The sequence below is a fragment of the Erinaceus europaeus genome, chromosome 17 (genome assembly GCF_950295315.1).
Source record: "Erinaceus europaeus chromosome 17, mEriEur2.1, whole genome shotgun sequence".
Lineage (NCBI taxonomy): Eukaryota > Metazoa > Chordata > Mammalia > Eulipotyphla > Erinaceidae > Erinaceus > Erinaceus europaeus.
The window spans coordinates 59,264,324-59,291,075 of record NC_080178.1 but is presented as its reverse complement, the minus strand read 5'-3'; the positions used below and the strand labels follow the sequence as shown (position 1 = coordinate 59,291,075).

The 26,752-nt window shown below is 37.5% G+C and overlaps 1 protein-coding gene across 6 annotated transcripts in view; it reads right to left on the bottom strand.

The window, feature by feature from the left end:
• DLG2 (discs large MAGUK scaffold protein 2) overlaps positions 1–26,752 on the bottom strand; it is a 1,912,587-nt gene that overhangs the window by 1,491,011 nt on the left and 394,824 nt on the right. For all 6 annotated transcript variants that reach the window (XM_060176807.1, XM_060176791.1, XM_060176792.1 and 3 more), the window contains one exon: positions 22,486–22,560. In XM_060176807.1, the coding sequence (XP_060032790.1) occupies positions 22,486–22,560 (75 nt within the window). The remainder of the gene's footprint in view (positions 1–22,485; positions 22,561–26,752) is intronic.

Sequence of the window (26,752 nt, the reverse complement as noted above, 5' to 3'; positions counted from 1 at the left end):
AAACTATCATACAGGCTAACGGTCCACAAAAAAGGGCAGGAACAGCCATTCTCATCTCAGACACGATAGATTTTAAATTAAATAAAGTAATAAAAGATAGGCACGTACATTACATAATGATTAGAGGATCAATCAGCCAAGAAGACTTAACAATTATTAACATCTATGCACCCAACGAGGGACCATCTAAATACATTAAGCATCTACTGAAAGAATTTCAAAAATACATCAATAGTAATACATTAATAGTGGGAGACTTCAATACCCCACTCTCACACTTAGACAGATCAACAAAGCAGAGAACCAATAAAGATACAAGAGAATTGAATGAAGAGATTGACAGACTAGACCTCTTGGACATTTTCAGACTCCTCCACCCCAAAAAACTGGAATACACTTTCTTTTCAAATCCACATAACACATACTCAAGGATAGACCACATGTTAAGCCACAAAGACAGCATCAATAAATTCAAGAGCATTGAAATCATCCCAAGTATCTTCTCAGACCACAGTGGAGTAAAACTAACATTTAACAACAAACAGAAAATTATTAAAAGACATAGAATTTGGAAACTAAACAACATGCTCCTTAAGAACCACTGGGTCAGAGACTCACTCAAACAGGAAATTCAAATGTTCCTGGAAACTAATGAAAATGAAGACACAACCTATCAAAATATTTGGGACACAGCTAAAGCAGTACTGAGAGGGAAACTTATAGCCATACAATCACATATTAAACACCAAGAAGAAGCCCAAATGAACGACCATACTACACACCTCAAGGACTTAGAGGAAGAGGAACAAAGGAACCCTAAAGCAACCAGAAGGACAGAAATCACTAAAGTTAGAGCAGAAATAAACAACATCGAAAATAAAAGAACCATACAAAAGATCAATGAAGCCAAATGTTGGTTCTTTTAAAGATTAAACAAAATTGACAAACCCCTAGCCAGACTCACCAAACAAAAAAGAGAGAAGACTCAAATTAATAGAATTGTAAACGATGCAGGAGATATCACAACTGACACCACAGAAATCCAGAGAATCCTGCGAAACTTCTATAAAGAACTATATGCCACCAAGCTAGAGAATCTGGAAGAAATGGAACAATTCCTAGAAACCTATGCACTTCCAAAACTGAACCAAGAAGAACTACAAAATCTAAATGCACCAATCACAGACAAAGAAATTGAAACCGTTATTAAGAATCTCTCCAACAACAAAAGTCCTGGACCAGATGGCTTCACAAAGGAATTCTACAAAACTTTCAGGAAACAGTTAATACCCATACTTCTTAAGCTATTCCATAAGATTGAAGAAACAGGAATACTCCCTTCTACCTTTTATGAAGCCAACATCACCCTGATACCAAAAGCTGATAGGGACAGAACAAAAAAGGAAAACTACAGACCAATATCTCTGATGAACATAGATGCCAAAATATTAAACAAGATCTTGGCCAACCGGATACAACAACACATCAAAAAGATTGTTCATCATGACCAAGTGGGATTCATCCCAGGAATGCAAGGCTGGTTCAACATCCGTAGGTCAATCAATGTCATTCACCACATCAATAAAAGCAAAGCCAAAAACCACATGATTACCTCAATAGATGCAGAGAAAGCCTTTGACAAGATCCAACACCCATTCATGCTCAAAACTCTACAAAAAATGGGAATAGATGGGAAATTCCTCAAGATAGTGGAGTCTATATAAAACCTACAGCCAACATCATACTCAGTGGACAGAAGCTGAAAGCATTCCCCCTCAGATCGGGGACTAGACAGGGCTGTCCACTGTCACCGTTACTCTTCAATATAGTATTGGAAGTTCTTGCCACAGCAATCAGGCAAGAGAAAGGAATCAAAGGAATACAGATTGGAAGGGAAGAAGTCAAGCTCTCACTATTTGCAGATGAATTGATAGTATACATAGAAAGACCTAAAGAATCCAGCAGAAAATTACTGGAAGTTATTAGGCAATATAGCAAGGTATCAGGCTACAAAATCAATGTACAAAAAATCAGTGGTATTTCTTTATGCAAACACTAAATCTGAAGAAGAAGACATCGAGAAATCACTCCCATTTACTGTTTCAGCAAAATCAATCAAATACCTAGGAATAAAGTTTACCAAAGAAGTGAAAGACTTGTATACTGAAAACTATGAGTCGCTACTCAAGGAGATAGAAACTGATACCAAGAAATGGAAAGATATCCCATGCTCATGGATTGGAAGAATAAATATCATCAAAATCAATATTCTCCCCAGAGCCATATACAAATTTAATGCAATACCTATCAAAGTTCCACCAAGCTTCTTTAAGAGAATAGAACAAACACTACAATCATTTATCTGGAACCTGAAAACACCTAGAATTGCCAAAACCATCTTGAGGAAAAGAAACAGAAATGGAGGCATCACACTCCCAGACCTTAAACTATATTATAAAGCCATCATCATCAAAACAGCATGGTAATGGAACAAAAATAGGCACACAGACCAGTGGAACAGAATTGAAAGCCCAGAAGTAAATCCCCACACCTATGGGCATCTAATCTTTGATAAGGAGGGCCAAAGAATTAAATGGAAAAAGGAGGCTCTCTTCAATAAATGGTGCTGGGAAAACTGGGTTGAAACATGCAGAAGAATGAAATTGAACCACTTTATCTCGCCAGAAACAAAAATCAACTCCAAATGGATCAAAGACCTAGATGTCAGACCAGAAACAATCAAATACTTAGAGGAAAACATTGGTAAAACACTTTCCCACCTACACCTCAAGGACATCTTTGATGAATCAAACCCAATTGCAAGGAAGACCAAAGCAGAAACAAACCAATGGGACTACATCAAATTGAAAAGCTTCTGCACATCCAAAGAAACTATTAAACAAACAGAGAGACCCCTCATAGAATGGGAGAACATCTTCACATGCCAGACATCAGATAAGAAACTAATCACCAAAATATATAAAGAGCTCAGCAAACTTAGCCGCAAAAAAGCAAATGACCCCATCCAAAAATGGGCAGAGGAAATGAACAAAACATTCACCACAGAGGAGATCCAAAAGGCTAACAAACATATGAAAAACTGCTCTAGGTCACTGATTGTCAGAGAAATGCAAATTAAGACAACACTAAGATACCACCTCACTCCTGTAAGAATGGCATACATCAAAAAGGGCAGCAGAAACAAATGCTGGAGAGGATGTGGGGACAGAGGAACCCTTTTACATTGCTGGTGGGAATGTAAATTGGTACAGCCTCTGTGGAGAACAGTCTGGAAAACTCTCAGAAGGCTAGACATGGACCTTCCATATGACCCAGTAATTCCTCTCCTGGGGTTATACCCCAAGGACTCCATAACACCCAACCAAAAAGAGGTGTGTACTCCTATGTTCATAGCAGCACAATTCATAATAGCTAAAACCTGGAAGCAACCCAGGTGCCCAACAACAGATGAGTGGCTGAGAAAGCTGTGGTATATATACACAATGGAATGCTATGCAGCTATCAAGAACAATGAACCCACCTTCTCTGACCCATTTTGGACAGAGCTAGAAGAAATTATGTTAAGTGAACTAAGTCAGAAAGATAAAGATGAGTATGGGATGATCCCACTCACCAACAGAAGCTGACTTAGAAGATCTGAAAGGGAAACTAAAAGCAGGTCCTGATCAAATTGTAAGTAGGGCACCAAAGTAAAAACCCAGTGGTGAGGGGTAGACATGCAGCTTCCTGGGCCAGTGGGGCTTGGGAGTGGGCGGGAGGGATGGGTCACAGTCCTTTGGTGGTGGGAATGGTGTTTATGTACACTCCTAGCAAAATGTAGACATATAAATCAGTAGTTAATTAATATGAGAGGGGGAAATCAATTGTATGTCTCAAAGTTTCTCAAAAGACAAACTGAATCTTTTTAATATATAGGCGATGTATTTGATATGTGGACTCTCTCAAAAGCCTAGACCAAGTAGATTAGAAACATCCAATAGCACAGCTATATACAAGATACTGGGTACTGTACAGCAAACCATAACAAAGGGACTTTTCAAAGTTAACCCAATTAACAAATAATGTGATGATAATATTAACTATTGATTGTCTTTTTGAACCCTAAGACAGCAGGAACCTCACATCTTCACTATAGAGCCCCTACTTCCCCCAGTCCTGGAACCCTTGGATAGGGCCCACTTTCCCGTATGTCTCTCCCAATCCAAACCAAATAATATTGCATCCGCCGATCACAACCTAACCAAAGCAACGATTGCCACCTCAACATGCTTCACCTCAGACTGTATCCAGAGACTTCACGTGTGGATTGACAACCCTTCAGCTTCATTACTCGGGTGAGACCTTTCCTTTTATAGTACACTCTAATTCCATCTCAGGTAGTTCACTTTCTAACAAAGTCCCATAACCTAGATATACACCAGTTTCTGTGATAGAGAGCTTATGTGCACATGTATCCATAAACTACTGCAAAATATATACCTGAAAGCAGAAGTACACTAGAGTTTGCAGTGAGTACCTCCCTAACACTTCCTCTCCACTATTCCAAGCTTGGGATCCATGATTGCTCAACAAATTGTTTGGCTTCATATATTAACTCTCTTTTCAATCACCAGGTTCCAGATGCCACCAGGATGCTGGCTAGGCTTCCCTGGATTGAAGACCCCACCAATGTGTCCTGGAGCTCAGCTTCCCCAGAGACACACCTTACTAGGGAAAGAGAGAGGCAGACTGGGGGTATGGACCGACCAGTCAACGCCCATGTTCAGCGGGGAAGCAACTACAGAAGCCAGACCTTCTACCTTCTGCAACCCTAAACGACCCTGGGTCCATGCTCCCAGAGGGCTAGAGAATAGGAAAGATACCATGGGAGGAGGTGGATTATGGGGATTGGGTGGTGGGGATTGTGTGGAGTTGTACCCCTCCTACCTTATGTTTTTGTTCACTAATCCTTTCTTAAATAGAAAATTAAAAAAAAAAAAAACTCTTCCAACAGAGCATTAATACTTTTAGAGAGAACTTATATATATATATATATGATATGTCTAATTAAGTTGTGGATATCAAATTATACCACATTTTTACTTCATCAAATGCAATACAGAAGTCATATTAATCAATTAGCATTTTTCAGTAGTTCAGGAAATTGAGTCAATCCAGACTTGAATGACATTTTTAATGAGATATTTATTCTACGTTAGTTAAAACATATAGATCAGTAAATTAAATATTCATGTGTCTGTGTATTTTTCCTCACTGCTGTAATGGAACATAGCTGTCATAAACCCTACTTCTTTGCTACCACTCTGATCATGTTCATGTTTTGGATTTTGATGGCATGTATTGCAGTGCATTTACAGCTGAATTCAGGCTATTAGTAGTTCAGGCTAGCAGAGGCTATTTTTACAGGTGGTTATGGGACTCTGTTGCAAATAGGACCTCCTAAAGGAGTTGCAGCAATTAACTGTCCATTTCTGTGTCCAGTGCTGTTAAAACTTTCTTTTAGGTCAAAGTCTGTCCAAATATTTTGTATTCCCATAGCTGTCTGGGATAGCTGGAGGCTTCTTTGGGGCCTGCTCTATATTAGTTCTGGAAAGCTTGACTATTGCTATGAACATGACCTTGTGGAATCACTTCCCATATTTAACTACCTGAGGCTAAAACTAATGAAGAGAGCCCAGGAGAGGATGAACACAGTTGGGAGAGCAGCACAGAGAGATAGTAAGCAAGTACAAAACAAAACAACAATAAATAAAGAAAAACTCATAATATTTCATATAATTCAGGTATTTAAACAAACATTCTTTGTCATTTCTTAACATCTGTAGATTCACTACAATTTGCAATATATAAAATAGTTTAAAGAATATTGTGTAAGGCTTATAATCACTGCAACCTTGAATACACTACTGTTCTCTGCTCTATGTTCTTCATTTAAATGCTAAAGTTGCACAACATCTGAATAGCAAATACAAAAGTTTCTTTTAAATGAGATGTGTGCAAGGTCTTTAAGGTGAGATCGTTCACTTGGAAGAGCAGTCATTCAGGACTTATATTTACATCTGATCAATGAACAGTCATCAAAACCAAATCAAAGAGTTTCTGCTACTGTGACCTAAGAATATCAAATAAAAGGAAATATGATGACAGTTGGGGATATAAGCCAGAAGAGTTCATAAGCTATGCATTTACAGTGTCTCAAGAAAAGGAGAGGAGATACTCTCTCAGTTGAACTGGATATAACACTTCATAACCAAACCAGTTATATAATGTTCCAGAGACACTTCTGATCCTGGGAACCAACCCCAAAATATTTTTCAAGAACTCAAGTAGTGAAGCAAAAATGTAACAATTACTCTGAATTAAAAAATGTCTTTGAGTATATAAAAATTACAGTAGGAAAATGTCAGAAAAATCAAATCTCTATGATTTTTAAATAAAAATTAATTCATTTAAACATTCAAACTGTGTACATTTTGATTAAGTTGATGTAGGCCAAGCTAAGAATTCATTGCTAAGATACCTTTGCAGGGCAATACAGATATTATCTCCTAGTTCCTTTATCTTCCTAGTTCTCCAGCATCGATAACAGCAGTCATAGCAATAACAAGAATAAATGTAATAGGATGCTTACTATGTGTCATACACTGATTTAGATATAGTATACATATTGACTGTAATTCTAAAAGTGATCTTGAAAGGCAGGAATCCATTATTACTATACTTGTTTTACAAGTGAGGAAAGTGAGACAAAGTCATTTTAAGATCTCCACATGGCTAATGAGGAAAAGATCTTTAAAAGTTCTGTTTGACTCCTGAACACTTGTTCCTTCTATTATATAACACTAAGCCCTCTTTTCAATGATGTGTGAAAATTTCAATAAGAAGAATGTTAACTCAGGATCAGGAGGTAGGTGTCTCAGTGGCAGAGCAAAAACCACCCATGTGTGAGGCCCTGGTTTCAACCCCTGTACCACATAAGAACATTGTGAGTAACACCAAGAAAACTCTAAACAGCACTTTGGTGTCTCTCTCTTTCTCCCTTGAGCAATCTATAAGTCTCTATCACCAAAACTATTGAATGAACATTTGAGTCAAAGAAGTGACTCAGCACCATCATGTATGCATGAAGTTCTTGGTTCATCTGGCAAAAAATTAAAAATAAAAATGTTAACACATACTGAAAAGCCTATGTAAGGTCAATATATATCAGTGCTTCATGAAGTTAGAAATGATTTTCCATAATGTTAGTAAAATTGAGATCACCTGACTTTTCATTATGTAAGGAGACTGCTGATGGGATGAAAACTTTGTCCTAAAAAAATAATAATTGAATCCACTCTTTGGAAAGACAATACTCTTCAAAGCCATCCTGGGTGCAATTTCCCAGCATCAGAGTCAACCCAGCAGGTGCTGCATTCACAGGAACTTTGGAAACACCCAGAGAAGGAACACATTATTTATTTTATGACTGGTGTGGACTTTTCTAAATGCCATAGTCTGGGTATTTATGTGGGTTTTAAACAAAATGAGGTCACACACTGAACTATGAGGGGAAAAAATTGAAGGAGGAGCTACAAAATAAGAGGAGGAAAAAAAAGCCCTTTAAGGCTATTACAGAATAGCTTATGCACATGGTATTAACTGGTTTCAATTAGATGAAATGATCCCAACTGTGCATAATGTTAGACAGTCTGGGAGAACATGCTGAAACAATTAACACTTTAAAAGAACATCTCTCCTGGTTTCTTGGAGGTATCTGTTTTTATTGATTTCCTATAAAAAGGAAAAATTACTTCCATAATCTAGAAAGATATTGTAGGGAAACTTTAAAATGTTTTCAAATTAAAAGGAACACCCAGTCCCACTTCTTAAAAATGGCCTTATGTTCCTCAGAAAACAACCATATCTTTTTAATACAATACTTCATCATCAGCACCTTCCTGTCAAAGTAAAACATTTCTTTTTAAAAGCTTCATGATTTCTGTTTTCAAAAAATTTTAAGTTATATTTTATGTGCTGTAGTCTTTTTCTGTGCCAGTCTGAATGAAAAGGCACACCTAAATATATTTAAATAAAATAAATACGTTAGTAGAAAATCACTGCCTTTTTAATGTTCTTCCTCACAAACACATTCTGTCCACCCTCTTCCTTCTGTAATTGCTTATCCTTTTCCTTTCTTCCCTCTAACTAATTAATCAAGCAATAACTATGAGTCAGGTGCTACATTAACTTTAATATTAGCATCATTTGCTGTAAATTTCAAATATCCTGTATTACACTCATAACCTGGAGAGATTAAATAAGTTAAGTTCACACAGCTAGTGACAGACTGCAATTTAACATGATTTTATTTAATTCTAAAGTTTATATACTTGTATTATATAAAAAAATTGTAACTTCTGTTTTACATAATTCAACTCTCCATCCTAAAAATTCATACTTTTTTATATAGCATTCATCATTATTCATATGTACTATTTACTGCTATACTTTAGGTAGGGTCAATTATAACTTACAAAAAGATATGTTCAGTATACATTTCTCATATAGGTAAGTTGATGTAGTCACAGCACAGTGTCATAATTTACAAAAACTTACATAGTTTTTAAAATATTTCATGTATTTATTGATGAATATCCTATAATAGCAGGTAATAGCTACAGTAGTCATAATAAGCTACTCAATAGCAGAGTTTTTATTTTCAGCATCACCTTCAGAAACTCTCTCATTGCAAGCTTGTACTGCAAGACTGTTAAGCCATGTTTGGGGGCAATCTTCAAAGTGATCAAATCCATACATACACCACAAAATAGTCCAAAGATATGCCCTGAAACTCAGCAGCCACCATATCTTAGCAGTGTCCAAATCTAAGGTTCTTTATTTTCAAGTGTCAGGAGTCCATTCATTCCAGAGTCAGGTATCTACCTGTATTTACTTGAGTAGCAGAATTTACCTGTGGGTCTCTCCTCTTTTAGATCATGTAGCCACCGTCAACATTCAAGCTCACACAAACCAATGAGGCATACGGCACAATCAGATTTAAAGTACAGAGGTGAATAAGGGTATCTTTCTAGTGCTTAATGTAGTCATACAGGGAGAGAGAAACAATAACATTGTCACCAGGTATTCATCAAGATGGCAACCAGTAAAATCTGTCTTCTTTCATCTCTCCAAGAGCAAAACCATAGCATATACTGAAAACTCTGCACACAAATAGGCTTGGATCTCAAACTTATACTAAAAACAAACAAAAACAAACAAAGGCTCCTTACCCAGGTGACAAGGACACAGAGAAACTCACTTAGCAAGTATAAAAAGTCACTCCTCCACTAGGATGCCTGAAGAAAGCACCAATTCAACAGATTACATAAATTCCTCAGGTTTCACAGTTATGATTCCAGAGTTGCTCACTAAAAGGGAAATTTTCATGGAAGAAACTTCAAAAAAGTAATAGAAAGTATGGAAGAAGTTATGACAGAAATCAAAGAGATAAAAAATAGAGCAACTGAATTATAACAAAGCATACAGTATATGGGCATACTTACAGAAAGACAGAAATTTTGAGCTAGAGAAGGGAGAAGAAATCATTCACAAAACTAGCAAAAAGATAAAAGAAGAAAAGCAAGTGAAGATAATACAAATAGCTATGCAACAAGGATAAGAGGAACAACATGTATATCATAGGAGTTCCAGAAAGAGAAATGACAGAATTCTAATTTTAATAAATATTAACTAAGAATTGTTCTAAATGGAGGAAAAAATAGAGCCTCAAATCCAGGGAGCTTTAAGAATTCTAAGAGAAATAAGTCTAAGCCTGAGTATACAAAGGCACATAATAATTAAAATGACAAAAACTAAAGAGAGGATTTTGAGGGCTTCTAGAGAAGTATCAAGCATCACCAATAAGGGAAATACATTAAGACTATTAAGTGATTTCTATTTTAATTTTATTGGGTTTTTAATGGTTTATAACATAGTCCTTAACACATAGGAACAACCTCTCATCTCCCCTTGATTGGTGTTGGGGAGACATCAATGTCCCTTTATCCATCCCCTTATATTCCTTCTCCAGAGTTCTTCGCTTTCTGTGTAATATGCCATTCCTTGTTCAAATTCCACCTTATATTTCCCCTTGTTGTTCTTTATTCTTATGTTCCACCTGTAAGTGAGATTACTCAGTACTGGATTTGTTCTTTCCGGTTTGTATCATCCAAAGCAATGCATTCAAGTTTTGACCACGATATTGCAAAGGACATGCCTTTATTATTTTTGACAGATGCATAGTACTCCACTGTGTATAAATTCTACAAATTACTTAGCTGTTGTTGGACATCTGGGTTGTTTCCAAGTTTGAGCTAATACAAACTGTGCTGCTATTAACATTGGTGTGCACAGGTCATTTTGGATAGCTGTTTTGTTTTCCCTGCGAATATGCCTCACAGAGGGATTTCTGGGTCACAAGGTGGGTCCAGTTCTAGAGTTCTGATGAATCTCCAGACTATTTTCCATAGGGGTTGGACCAACTTACCTCCCTCCCAGAAATGTAGGAGAGTTCCTTACCACCCTTCCACATTCTCTCTAACAGAAGGTGTTTCTGTTTGGTCTAATGTATGACATTCTCACATGTGTAAAGTAGTATCTCATTGTTTTTGTCTGCATTTCCCTGATATCAGTGACTGAGAATTTTTCATATGTCTGTTGGCTCTCTGCACATATCTTCTCACTTTTTTTCAGTAGGGCTGTTTGTCTTTATTGTTGAGTTTGGTGAGTTCTTTATGTATTCTGGTTATCAGTCATCTGTCAAATGTATGACACAAACATTGTTTTCACACTCCATTTGGGGTCTCTTTTATATGGTGGTGATTCTCTTTGCTGTGCAGAAGATTTTCAGTTTTACATATAGTCCCATTGGTCTATTTTTGCTTCTGTTTTCCTTGCAGTTGGATTCATATTAATGTAGATGTTGCAAAAACATATGGTCGAGAGTTATGCGTATGTTTTCCTACTAAGCATTTGGTTGTTTCTAGCCTTCTAAATCTCTGATCCATTTGAAGATAACTTTTGTATATGATGAAATCTTGTGCTCTAGTTTCATTCTTTTTTTCCCCCTTTTTGTTGTCCTTGTCGTTATTGTTGTTGTAGTTATTATTATTATTGTTATTGATGTCGTCGTTGTTAGGACAGAGAGAAATGGAGAGAGGAGGGGAAGACAGAGAGGGGGAGAGAAAGACAGACAACTGCAGACCTGCTTCACCACTTGTGAAGCAACTCCCCTCCCCGGCAGCTGGGGAGCCAGGGGCTCAAACCAGGATCTTTATGCCAGTCCTTGCACTTTGCACCACGTGTGCTTCACTCTGCACTACTGCCCGACTCCCTCTAGTTTCATTCTTCTGCATGTTTCACTCCAGTTTTTCCAACATAGTTTGCTGAGTAGGCTTTCCTTTCTCCATTTGATGTTTTGAGCTCCCTTGTCAAAAATTAGTTGATTATAGGTGTAAGGCTGATTTTTGGCCTCTCAATGTCTATTTCTGTTCCAGGACCAGGCCATTTTGATTATTATTAACTGATTATGAAACAGAATCTCTCAAGGCTGAAAAAAGGAATAGGGAGATATAGCCAGAGCTTTAAGTGGAAAATACATCACGCAAGAATACTACCTTTAGTATATGAACAAGATTTGAAGGAGTGGTAAAGAGCTTCTCAAACAAAGAACAGTTAAATTAATCAACTAATATTCAATTATCTCCAAGAAATATAAAGGGGTGGAGCCACTGTAAACTTGTCTCAAGAAGTTGTCACTCCTTCACTAAAAACATATTACAACAAAACAAATTTTAATAGAGAATAGCTGGGAATTCTGGTAAGTAAAGGAATATCACTATCTGCAGGTTGCTGATGGCACATGTGAGCAAAAGCTAGAGGGGAAGGAAACACTCAAGGAGAAATGGCTCTCTGTTGCTGGCAGGTGCCAGATTTTCAGTTGCTTTAAATCCAAATATAAGGGGGGCAGGCAGTGGCACACCTGGTTAAGTGTATACACTACAGTGTGCAAGGACCCAGTTCAAGCCCCTGCTCCCCACCTGCAGGGGGAAAGCTTCATGAGTGGTGAAGCAGGGTTGCAGGTGTCTGTCTTTCTCCCTCTCTATTTCTTTTTATTTTAATTTATTTTATTTATTTATTCCCTTTTGTTGCCCTTGTTGTTTTATTGTTGTAGTTATTATTGTTGTTGTCATCGTTGTTGGATAGGACAGAGAGAAATGGAGAGAGGAGGGGAAGACAGAGAGGGGGAGAGAAAGATAGACACCTGCAGACCTGCTTCACTGCCTGTGAAGCGACTCCCCTGCAGGTGGGGAGCCGGGGTTCGAACCGGGATCCTTATGCCGGTCCTTGTGCTCTGCGCCACCTGCGCTTAACCCGCTGCGCTACAGCCCGACTCCCTCCCTCTCTATTTCTTTTTTTTTCTCCCTTTCTATTTCTACCTACCCTATCAATTTCTCTCTGTCTCTATTCTTCAATAAATAAATAAAATAAAGAAAATGTAGGGGGCCAGATCACTATGCACAAGGATCCAAGTTTAAGCTACTGCTTTGTACCCACAGCAAGGACACTTCACGAGTGTTGAACAGGCCTGCATATGTCTATTTTTCTCTCTCCTTATCTTCCCTTCCCTCTCAATTTCTTCCTGTCCTGTCAAATCAAAGAAAAGTGAAAAGAAAAAAAATGGAAAAACTGACCACCAGGAGCTGAGAGTACATAGTGCTGGCACTGAGTCCCAGTGATAACTATGGTGGCAAAAAATAAAAAATCAGACTGGCCTCAAATTTTTCTGCTGGAATCATGGAGGCCAGGTAAGAATAAAGTGGTATATTTGAAGTATTAAAAGACAACTGCCAGCCACATATATATGCTACCATGCAAGACTATCATTCAAATATAAAGGAGTAATAAAACAATACCAAACATACAAAAATGAAAAGTGCTTGCCTTTACCAGACCTGCCTTACAAGAGTGCCACAGATAAAGAAACAAAAAGCTCTTGATAGTGTTATACTATAATATAGAGTTATAGTATAGTGACATATAAAGAATATGTGTGTGTGTGTATTGCAATATAAATAATTGAAACATAAACTTGTTACCCAACATGAGAAAGGGGATAAAGAAGATTTGATGGACATACGCAACTGTAAGAAAAGATGGGGAGGGTGGACATGCAGGGGGTGGGGGGAGAATGGGGGGGATGGGACACAATCTTTTGGTGGTGGGAATGGTGTTTATGTACACACCTATTAAATTGTAGTCATATAAATCACTATTTAATTAATATGAGAGGGGGAAAAATTGATTGTATGTCTTACAAAGGGACTTTTCAAAGCTAACCCAATTACCAAATAATGTGATGATAACAGTAACTATCCATTGTCTTCTTGAACCCTAAGACAGCAGAAACCTATATTTCCACTATAGAGCCTAAACTTCCCCCAGTCCTGGGACCCTAGGGTAGGGCCCACTTTCCCGTATGCTTCTCCCAATTCTTATCAAATAATATTGCATCCGCTGATTGAGAGAGAGGCAGACTGGGAGTATGCACCAACCAGTCAACGCCCATGTTCAGCGGGGAAGCAATTACAGAAGCCAGACCTTCCACTTTCTGCAACCCACAAGGACTCTGGGTCCATGCTCCCAGAGGGATAGAGAATGTGAAAGCTATTGGGGAGGGGATGGGATATGGAGATTGGGTGGCGGGAATTGTGTGGAGTTGTACCCCCCCCCATCCTATGATTTTGTTAATGTCTCCTTTCTTAAAAATAAAAAAAAAAGTGTTTACCCTACAGCTCTGGTGTGAACATTAAGTGAAAGCAATGATATAAAATTGATGTATCTGGCCTTAAGCAAGTTTTTTTGTAATGAAATTGAGTAAAATAGAAAATGTTAGACTGCATGATACATTAAAGGTTGGTACTGTTTTGTGAAATTTTTATTTCAGATCTACATGCTTGTAAATGTGTTTTAACTGTACTTGTGCAATTAAAAATATTTCCTCCCTTCCTCCTCTTCTTTTATTATTGCCATCAGGGTTATCACTGAGTCTTGGTGCCTGCACAACAAATCCATCACTCCCAAGGGGTATTTTCTCCTCCTCCTTCTCCTCCTTCTTCTTCTTCCTCTTCTACTTCCTCTTCCTCTCCTCCTCCTCCTCCTTTTCCTCTTCCTCCTCCTTCTCCTCCTCCTCTTTTTTTTCTTTTTTATTGTCACCAGGGTTATCAGTGGGTCTTGGTGCCTACACAACAAATCCATCACCCCCAGAGGATATTTTGTTCTCCTCCTTCTCCTTCCTCCTCCTTTTTTTTCTTACCCCTCCTTCTCATCCTCCTCCTCCTTCTCCTCCTCCTTCTGCCTATCCTCCTCCTCTATCTTCTTACCCTCCTCCTTCTCCTCCCCTTCCTCCTCTTCTTTTTTTTTAAACTTTTTTTAGATATTTTTTTAAAAAGCTCTTGATAGTGTTATACTATAATACAGAGTTATAGTATAGTGACATAAAGAACGTGTGTGTGTATTGCAATATAAATAATTGAAACATGAACTTGTTATCCAACATGAGAAAGGAGATAAAGAACATGTGATGGACATACTCAACTATAAGTTGAACAGAGCTAGAAGGAATTATGTTAAGTGAGTTAAGTCAGAAAGATAAAAATGAGTATGGGATGATCCCACTCATCAATAGAAGTTGAGAAAGAAGATCTGAAAGGGAAACTAAAAGCAGGATCTCACTAAATTGAAAGTAGGGCACCAAAGTAAAAACCCTGTGGTGAGGGCTAGGGTGTACAAGCAACTTCCTGGGCCCGTGGGGGGTGGAGGTGGGTGGGTGGTATGGGTCACTGTCTTTTGGTGGTGGGAATGGTGTTTATGTACACTCCTAGTAAAGTGTAGTCATATAAATCACTAGATAATTAATATGAGAGGGGGAAAATTAATTGTATGTCTCTAAGTTTTTCAAAACACAAACTGAGTCTTTTTAATATCTAGGCTGTGTATTTGATATGCGGACTCTCAAAAGCCTAGACCAAGTAGATCAGAAGCAACCAATGGCACAGCTACATACAAGATACTGGGTACTATACAGCAAACTCTAACAAAAGGACTTTTCAAAGTTAACCCAATTACCAAATAATGTAATGATAACATGAACTATCTTTTTGAACCCTAAGACAGCAGGAACCTCACATCTCCACTAGAGAGCCTATATTTGCCCCAGTCCTGGAACCTTAGGATAGGGCCCACTTTCCTGCATGCCTCTCCCAATCCATACCAAATAATATTGCATCTGCCGATCACAACCTAATCAATGCAACGATTGCCACCTCAACATGCTTCAGCTCTGACTGTGTCCAGAGACTTCACGTGTGGAATGACAACCCTTCAGCTTCATTACTCGAGTGAGACCTTTCCTTTCATAGTATTCTCTAATTCCATCCCAGGTGGTTCACTTTCTAACAAAGTCCCAAAACCTAGATATAGACCAGGTTCTGTGAGAGAGCATATGTTCATACTTATCCATAAACTAGTACAAAATATATACCTGAAAGCAGAAGTACACTAGAGTTTGCAGTGAGTACCCCCCCCCCAACACGTCCTCTCCACTATTCCAACCTTTGGGTCCATGGTTGCTCAACAATTTGTTTGGCTTCGTATGTTAACTCTCTTTTCAGCCACCAGGTTCCAGATGTCATCAGGATGCCGGCCAGGCTTCCCTGGACTGAAGAACCCACCAATGTGCCCTGGAGCTCCGCTCCCCCAGAGACCCACCCTACTAGGGAAAGAGAGAGGCAGACTGGGAGTATGGACCGACCAGTCAACGCCCATGTTCAGCGGGGAAGCAATTACAGAAGCCAGACCTTCTACCTTCTGCAACCCACAAGGACCCTGGGTCCATGCTCCCAGAGGAATAGAAAATGGGAAAGCTATCAGGGGAGAGGTTGGGATATGGAGATTGGGTGGTGGGAATTGTGTGGAGTTCTACCCCTCCTACCCTATGGTTTTGTTAATTTATCCTTTCTTAAATAAAAAATAAATTTAAAAAAATAATAATAAAAAAAAGAAAAGATGGGGAGAGTGGACATGTGGCTTCCTGGGCCAGCAGGGGGGGTGGGGGGTGGGGGGGTGGGATGGGACACAATCTTTTGGTGATGGGAATGGTGTTTATGTACACACCTATTAAATTGTAGTCATATAAATCACTATTTAATTAATATGAGAGGGGAAAATTGATTGTATGTCTAACAAAGGGACTTTTTAAAGCTAACCCAATTACCAAATAATGTGATGATAACAGTAACTATCCATTGTCTTCTTGAACCCTAAGACAGCAGAAACCTATATTTCCACTATAGAGCCTAAACTTCCCCCAGTCCTGGGACCCTAGGGTAGGGCCCACTTTCCCGTATGCTTCTCCCAATTCTTTTTTTTTTTTTTTTTTCAAAACAGCATGGTACTGGAACAAAAATAGGCACACAGACCAGTGAAACAGAATTGAAAGCCCAGAAGTAAATCCCAACACCTATGGGCATCTAATCTTTGATAAGGTGGCCCAAAGGATTAAATGGAAAAAGGAGGCTCTCTTCAATAAATGGTGCTGGGAAAACTGGGTTGAAACATGCAGAAGAATGAAATTGAACCACTTTATCTCACCAGAAACAAAAATCAACTCCAAATGGATCAAAGACCTAGATGTCAGACCAGAAACAATCAAATACTTAGAGGAAAACATTGGTAAAACACTTTCCCACATACACCTCAAGGACATCTTTGATGATTCAAACCCAATTGCAAGGAAGACCAAAGCAGAAACAAACCAATGGGACTACATCAAATTGAAAAGCTTCTGCACATCCAAAGAAACTACTAAACAAACAGAGAGACACTTCTCCCAATTCTTATCAAGTAATATTGCATCCACTGATTGCAACCTAATCAATGCAATGAGTGCCACCCCAGCATGCTTCACTTCAGACTGCGTCCAGAGACTTCAGGTGTGGAATGACAACACTTCAGCTTCATCAGTCGGGTGAGACCTTTCCTTTCATAGTATTCTCTAATTCCATCCCAGGTGGTTCACTTCCCAACAAAGTCCCAAAACCTAGATATAGACCAGGTTCCAAGAGATAAAGCATATGTTCACATGTATCCATAAACTAGGGCAAATATATACCTGAAAGCAGTAGTACACTAGAGTTTGCAGTGAGTACCCCCCAACACTTCCTCTCTACTATTCCAACCTTTGGGTCCATGATTGCTCAACAATTTGTTTGGCCTTGTATGTTAACTCTCTTTTCAGCCACCAGGTTCAAGATGCCATCAGGATGCTGGCCAGGATCCCTGGACTGAAGACCCCACCAATGCATCCTGGAGCTCCGCATCCCCAGAGACCCACCCTACTAGGGAAAGAGAGAGGCAGACTGGGAGTATGGACCGACCAGTCAACGTCCATGTTCAGCGGGGAAGCAATTACAGAAGCCAGACCTTCTACCTTCTGCAACCCACAATGACCCTGGGTCCATGCTCCCAGAGGGATAGAGAATGGGGAGGGGATGGGATATGGAGATTGGTTGGCGGGAATTGTGTGGAGTTGTACCCCCCACCCCATCCTATGATTTTGTTAATATCTTTCTTAAATAAATAAATTTTTTTAAAAAAGGAACAAGGAAGAGGAGGGTGGGAGAAGGAGGAGGAGTGATGGTAGTCAAACTTTAAGACTGAAAACTATGGTGGTTGGTGGTTACCCTTGTAGGGAGGAGGGAGGGCACAGAACTTTGGTGGCGAGTACAATGTGGAATTACTTCCCTGTAATATGGGTTTGTATCCCATTATTAAATCACTAATAAAAAAAGGAATGAAGGAAGGAAAACAGGCAGTCAGGAAGAAAGTACTCACATAAAAGAAGAAAAATACTGAATACTTTCTCCCATATGGAAGAAATAAATAATCAAGGTCAAATATAAACAAACATTTGATCTTAAACTGCAGAACTGATTATCATGGATGTAGGGAGAAACGTGGGCTTCAAGGGTAAAGGAGGCTCAGTGGACTTTGATGGAAAAATATTAGTACTTTCATGAAGTAGGGAAGGTATTTTTTAAGAGGTGAGAAATTACTTCTAAAGCCTTTATAATTTGGTAGAAACAAAGCTGCCTTAAAAAAAACATACAGAAATATATAATATATGTATATAATATTATATACATATACCTATGTATTTTTGTAGCTAAGCAGAAAGGATAATTATATCCATGCTTCTGTATAATTATTGGAGGCAAAAGTCTATGTTCAGCTTAAACCTCAATGTACACACTGTAGTCATATACAAGAGAAACAAAAATGTAAATTATCTTTGGGTCCTATTATTAAAGAGGCATAGGGTGTGAAATAGAGAATTTCCAGGAAGAGAATGAACAAATAGTAATAGAAGTCATTTTCAGGCCAGTATGGAACTGGTAACAGGTATTTGCAAAATAACTTAAAGAGAGAAGCCTTTTTAGAAAAAGCATGATAAAAACTCTGCACTTAAAATAAACCTCGGACAAATGCTCTCACACAGAAAAAAGTGGGTAAGTAACAAAACCCTATTATTATAATACAGTTATTCCAAAGCAATAGACAAAAGAAACAAATAAGGTCATGGGGAGAGGTGTGTAGGAAAGAATGTACTGAATTGTAAAATTCAAAAGTAACAGAGACTATATTCATTTTTTGTGAATGTAAGTATGTATTAATATCTTTATAACTTGCTTTAGCTTATAGAAGATTTATATCAACAAGACATTCTCTGAAACACATGTCAAAGATTTTCTCTATTTTTTGTGAGATGAAGAAAGGGAAATGAATATCAGAACTACTTTACATAGCACATGTAGTTTTTAATATAAAAACTCTTATGCTAAGTAGCTACTTAGTTACCCATACATCCCTTTCTATAATGTATAGCAAATCATTACCAATCTGCAGTTATTTATATGAACCCAAATACTATATATAATCAAATGTTTATAAAAGCCACTTCCAGTGTTCTGAATTTTTCTTTCTGTCTGAGATGACTATTCATTATATTAGTGAAAACTCCATTAATGCCACTGTCCAGGAGTGTTAATTAAGGGTATTTTCTTTTCTCTTTGGTTATACATAAATCAAAGGACATTAAATTCCCCAAACAAAAGTCTAGTTAACTTTGTGAAAAAAAGTAACTTACTGATTATCAACAATTTATTGGATTACTTTTACACAAAGAATTTGAACAAGAATAATCTTACGTACAAAAGAGAGACATAGGGTAGTATTAAGAATCATAAGGAGTCAGGCGGTAGCGCAGCGGGTTAAGCACAGGTGGCACCAAGCACAAGAACTGGCATAAGGATCCCAATTAGAGCCACTAGCTTCCCACCTGCAGGGGAGTCCCTTCACAGGCAGTGAAGCAGGTCGGTAGGTGTCTATCTTTCTCTCCTCCACTCTGTCTTCCCCTCCTCTCTCCATTTCTCTCTGTCCTAACAACAACGACACCAATAACAACAACAATAATAACTATAACAACAATGAAAGAAAAGGGCAACAAAAGGGAAAATAAATATATAAATAGAATCGTAGCAACGGAGGTTCACAAATTTTTTTCAAAGTATTGTCATTCATATGATTCATTAGTGATGATGGCCAATTTTTTTTCTACAAATTTCAAATTTCCTCAAGCAATATTTCAAATGGCCCATCTAGAATCAGTTGTTATCACCAGGAGTAGAATCATATAATCCTACAGGTAAGAATAAACAGATGAGAATTGGGGTCTTCACGTTGGAATGATCTAGGAATAGTGATTTTCATCCACCAAGTTTCAGATGCTACCATGATGCCAACCTGACTCCCCTGGGCAGATGACCTCACCAATGTGTCCTAGAACACCTCCTCTCCAGAGCCCTGCCCCACTAGGGAAAGAAAGAAACAGGCTGGTAGTATGAATCAATCTGCCAATGCCCATGCCCAGTGGAGAAGCAATTACAGAAGCCAGACTTCCCACCTTCTGGACCCCATAAGGTTTCTGGCCCATACTCCCAGAGAGATAAAGAATAGGAAAGTTTCCAGTGGAGGAGATGGGATGGGATGCATAACTCATGGTGGGACTTGTGCCCCTCTTATACTATGGACTTGTTGATCATTATTAAATCAATTTAAAAAATGTAACAACAACAAAAGAATCACATACTCCAAACATGGTGACAGGGAGCTTCCCTGTATAGATTAGGACTTACTAAGAAAGCAGAATAATTATAAGTTGTACAACTCTTCCAGAACTTGCTGGCCTCACTGAAAGATGTAATTATTCTTGTAAATGGCTAAGGTAATTTAGGAATCTAGAAACTCCCAGTCCCAGATCATTGCAAGATACACCTAGTTTCTCATGATTTTCATGATCATAGAAAAGAGAATTGGAATTTACTACTGAAGTTTCAGACATAGGATCTTCAAGAAAAGTCTTAAAGATAGTCACATACCTTATTCTTAATACCTTAGGAATTACCTAACCTGGGATTCTTAGATATCTAGTGCTCCAGCATCAAGGTAATAGTGAATACAGAACTATTTTTAACTACTAAACAGCAGGATTCTAGTAATTAATTTACTTCTATTAGCACTGCACAAAGTAACTAAATTACTTTTATCCTAGTCTGAAGGTTTCAGTGTAGTAGTGAATAAGTTTATTGTTGAAAGTCCCAGGTTCAATCCCCATAAAGCCAAAGCTGAACAGTTCTCTGGTTAAAAAAAAAAAAAAAAAAGCAAGCTTATTTTTAAAAAAAGTATTACTAGTGCTATACATGAATGTGTTTGATAAATGGAAACAATACCTTACTTATTTTTGCAACTCTAGCAACTGACAGAGCTCCTGACACAACTGATTTGAACTAACTATATATTTTCTCTAGTTTGAAAATAAAATCTCTCAAAACACATATTCAACAGTATTCTGTGAGAAATGTATGATAATGCCACTGAAGGTGAGAAATGGAAGCTATCCACCAAAGAAAATAGTCTAATCATTTCTCTTCACCCAGAAGTACGCAAGTTATAAATAGCTTACCAAAATGTAGCAAAGAGTAAATTAACAAATCAAAGATTCAGTCACTGAATCTGCACTACAGAGCGGCCACTATGTACCAAGGATATACTGAAGTGTCAGTACATATGGATCACGAACAGTACATGTTCTCCTGAGGAAAATGGACATAGAAGCCATTGGGAAATATTACCTCAGGGATAAATATAAAGGAGTGATAGATGAAGAAACAGAATTATTAAGACTCATCTTTTGCCTGGTATTGGCAGAGTCTTTATTCTCCAAGTTCTGAGCAAGTTTGGTCTGCCTCTACACTGCAGATGCCTCCTCACAAAAGTTAGCATTATTATCATTCTCCCTCATTAAAGATTATCCTACTTCCCATACATAAGCTTAAAAAAAGAAAACAAGGTATGTCCATTCTCTGACAGGGTCTGAGTGAAAGTGTATTCCTCAGGTATACCACCATAAAATACAGTCATGGATGAGAGTTCAAGTGCATCTTTCAACAACTGGCACCGCATAATACAGAGGGGGTATTTAAGAAGCTCCATGTTATCACTTTGCATTGCCTCCAAGGTTGGTCAAATGAAGAGAATTCCCCTAAAGGTAACTTTCATAATCTGTAGATGCATTATTTCATAACAGGAAAACTGTCAACGACAGCACACACAGTCCCCAGAGGAACCATTGCTGCTTTTACCAGGCATTATATGTCTATGAGTGTATCAGATAAATCAGTCACTTCCCTCACTCACTTTAGAGCTCAGTAGAATAGAATAAGTTGACAAAAGAAGAGTCTAGGTGTCTCAGATCTATTCCTAGTTTTATAATTCATGCATTATTATCACTCCTCTTGCATTTAAGTCTCCCATTTGTCACACAGGAATAATAACAAGTTTCTAAGGCACTTGAAAATGTTCTCACAAATATAGAGGATATTATTATACCAGGGAGACTTGAAAATTGCAAATCCATGGACTCATGATTATTAAACAGTCAACACAACAATCATACAAGAGAAAACATCCTTTTCTAAGGCATCCTAAGTCAGTATTGCTGAAATACAGCTGTTGAGAACAGTATATGTGAAAATATATTCATTTTAATGACCACACAAACTTAAATAATCAATAAGCTATTTAGAGAAATCTTTTGCAACTTATACTGACTCGAAAATGCATGAAATGATTAATCGTTAAGTATTTCTTATAATGCAGAGCTTTCAGAAAAGATATTCTTTCTCCTTTCAAAAGGTTGGCTCACTTCTAAAATGTCAAAGAACACTCTATCTTATTGCATTAAGGTTGTTTGAAAATATAAAAATAATTTCCCTACAATCTGACTGATAAAATAATAAAACTTACAGTACAATGGTGAACAGGCATCCAAGCAGGTGCTTCCACTGAACAATTCTGGGTTGGGCACTTGCCTTGGTTTTGCTGCAAATAAGTAAAAATGATGTTATATTCTCTATATTATACGTGGCAATATATACTAACATGCTTATCACCAATATATTACCATATTTAAAAGCTTAAGAGAGGCCTTTTAAGAACAAGTTCTTGTGATTTTTTTTTTTTTGGTGCAATGCTGCAGAAAACTGGGGATATGATTCCCCTTATGAAGTTAAAAGAAATCACCCTTTGCTTTTTGTATTACTCAAAGGGATAGATTTTTGGCACTGGGCTGCCTCAGCAGCTGGTTTTCCTGTCCCTAAGGAGAATTAGAATGCTCCGAACCTAGAGGCATACTGGTTCATGCTGTGCTGCAGTGTCATCACTTGAGGTAAGTAGAGAGACTTGTTTATTTTTCTCCCTTTCCACAATATGAGCTAGTGGTAATGATTCTCAAAATGATACTTCATAGACCCCTAGAATGTTAAGTCATATTGGGGTTCTAGACAATTTTCTTAGAGTATCAGAAAGATGCAAAGAAATAACACAAGTACCCAAGGAGCCTGAGATTTGACATTCTACACCAATGCCAGACATTTCTTTTAAGTAAGAATCTCTATCTCTAGTGAACCTTTTTTTTTGTTGTAATTCCTAGGAAATCTCTTCTAACTCAACTTAGTATTAAGAGCATAGGTAATTCTAATGAAGCATCTTTTATTCTTAATTTATTTTATTATACACTCAATTGTAGTATATGCACTACTAATAATGCTAGTGATAATGCCAAATGCCATCTTTGTGATTTATTTGTGCTATTAAATATAGGAGAGATTGTTCTAGCCACATTACATTATCATTAGTTGCCACACATATAAGAATAGAAGTATGATATCCATTCTATAGTTGAGTAAATTGAAGCTCAGCAAAATTAAATCACTTGACTAAAAGTCACTCTGAGAAGTCAGAACAGCTGGCTACAGCAAGAATATTTTATTAATGAGGTTTAAAACATGTTACCAGGAACATGGGAGATGATGCAGTAGATAAGGCACTGGACTCTCAAACATGAGGTCTTGATTTGGATCTCCAGCATCTCACATGCCTGAGTGATGCTCTGGTGTTAACTCTCTCTCTCTGTCTCTCTTTTTTCTCTCCTTCCTTCTCTCTCATAATGGGATAAATATCTTAGGGTTGCCAAGATAATTCACTTGGCTAACACATTGCTCTGTCATGGGTAGGCGCAATCCAGGTTCAAGCCTAGCCTGCACGGCACTGAGGGAAGCTTTGGTGCTGTGGTAACTTCCTATTTGCTTCTCTATCCCAGTCTCTCTATCTTAAGAAGTCATGCTGGAGCAGTGAGGTTCCAGTGACAATATTCCCCTTCTTCCTTCCCCCCAAAAGAGAAAAAAAGAATGTATTGCCAACTAATATGATTTTGTTTTATCTGTGTTCCTAACATTGCTAACTTAACTAGAGAAATACATTGACTTAGTTCTGTTAACATTCTAAAGAACATATTTTTAAATATTTTATAACTTTGAGAGTACTTTAAGGTTATCTATGTTTATGGACTCACTATATTCTGCGGTGATATTTCAATAATTATTGATAAAGTCACCATAAAAATAAGCCTAGATCATCCAATTTTTCTGTGTAAATAAAAATGTCATGTAGAATATCAATAGGTAAGTAAGGTACATTGGATTTATGTCTTACAAACACAAGTCCAAACTAGGCTCAACCACGTGATTGTTGACACAAGATGTTCTGAAATTTGGTCATCATCTTTGGAAAATATTGTCAGTGTGTTATCTAAGTCACAGGAATACAGTCAGGTGATAGAGATTCAATCTGGAGAACTATCATAATTTTCCACTGAAAATACACAAGTCAAGAGGACAATATTATTTTCTTTTTCTGATTGCTTTAGTTAGATAAGTATGATATATTTACATGTGAGTTTAAAACATTTCAGTATGAAAGTTATTATTATTGACATAATTATGAGAATTTATACCAAGTATTGGTGTTAATAGAAATATCTCTTTTGTAGTAATTCATGATTGTTATTAATAATATTAACATTTTTACTGTCCCAGTCTTGCACTAGTATAATGTGTTCACTCAATTTGGTGTGTCACCACCCAGCCCCAACTGCACACATGTAATATTATTGCTTCAGGACCAAATCTGTCATTCTTTTGAGAGAGAGAAAGAGAGATAAAGAAAGATACTATAGCACAATTCACTATTCCTGGAACTTCCCTTGGTGCCTGGGCTCAAAACCAGGGTCTTATGCATAGTGGAGCTACCAGATGAGCTATCTCCCAGCACCTCACAATTGCTTTTACTCACTGTTAAGAGATATAGTAAAGTATTTTATATGCATACAATATATATCTTTATGGAGCCCAATGTAAACAGGAAAAATTCATTAAGTCTTCAAGTTGTGTACGAATGGATGAATGTAAGAACTTATAAAATGTGATGGGACATAAATAAGGAATGTTTCAACTTCTACAAAGGCCTCATGTGGAAAGGAGAAAGAAAGAAAAAAAAAGAAAGAAAGAAAGAGAGGAAGAAAGTAAGAAGCATTTCTTACTCCATTTTTATCTCAGTTCTTACCATTAGTGTTTAAATAAAACAGATTAACAATATTATTACAAATACACAGACAAATAAAAAGATGTGCTGAAGAGCTTCCCAGCTAACATCGGAAATAAGACAAGGATGTACACCACCACCACCATTATATAACATAGTCCTCAAGGACCTCGCCACTGCAATCAGACACGTGTTTATAGCTGCAAAACCTGAATCACTGAGACTTTCAGTGAATGGCTTTTAGTACCTCCCATCTTACTCTCCTCTAGCTCACAGTTTTGACCTGGTCTTTTGCTCCCGAGTGCTTTGTGAAACATGTTTCTGCTAGATAAGTATGATATATTTACATGTGAGTTTAAAACATTTCAGTATGAAAGTTATTATTATTGACATAATTACGAGAATTTATACCAAGTATTGGTGTTAATAGAAATATCTCTAAAGAGATATCAAAGGTATACATATTAGAAAGGGGAAAAAATCAAGCTATCACTATTTGCTGATGGCATGCTAATATGCTAAGAGAATCCCAGAAATTCCACAAAAAACATTGGAAATAATAAATTAAGTAAAGTAGCAGGATATAAAATCCTTACCATTACTATATACAGATAGTCAAAGTAAAGTGAAATAAAAGACTCCATTCCATTTAAAATTGAACCCAAAAAGACAAAATAATTTGGGATAAATCTCACAAAGTTGGTAAAGGACCTTTACAGGGAAGAATAAAGGATATTGTTAAAAGAAATAGAAAATGACATACAGAAATGGAAGAAAATTCCTTGTTCCTGAACTGGAAGAATAAACATTATTAAAATGGCCATCCTACAATCAACAATCTTTGATTTCAATGGCATTTCTCAAGGAAATTGAGCAACTTGTCCAAAAATTTGTGTGGAACCACCAAAAAAAAATCTGCCAAAGAACTTCTGGAAAAAAAGGAAATATATGAAGGCATAATACTCCCCAACTTCAGTTTATACCACAAAGCAGTAGTAATTAAACAGTGTGTTACTGGAGTAAAAATGGGCACTTGGATCAATGGAGCAGAATTGAGAGCTCAAAAATGAGCTGACAGATATGTAGCCACCTAGTAAAGGGGACAAAATGACTCTATGGGGTAAAGAAGGTCTTTTAACAGTCCGGTGAACTCTCAAAAAGCTAGAAATGGACTTACTATAAGACCCTACAATTCCTCTCTTGGGGATATATCCTAAGGAATCAAACACACCCATCCAAAAAAAAAAATTGTGTATACCTATGTTCTTAGCAGCATGATTTGTACTAGCCAAGACCTGGAAGCAACCCCATAGGTGTCCAACAACAGATGAGTGACTGAGAAATTTGTGTTCTATATACACAATGGAATACTACTAAGCTATCAAGAATGATCAATGCATCTTCACCTCATCTTGGATGGAGTTTAAAAGAACTATGTTACCAGCTGGGGCCATAATCGGGGAATCCTGAGATTCCCAAACAGACTTGATGAGCCTAGAACTCAAATAAATCCCTATCTCCATTGATACTGGTCATTTCTATCAGGAACAAGAAAATAGACCCCTCTGTGGACCCCCATAGGACCTTGCCTTCAACTTGGATCAACAATAGTAGAGAATGTTCCATCCTCCGA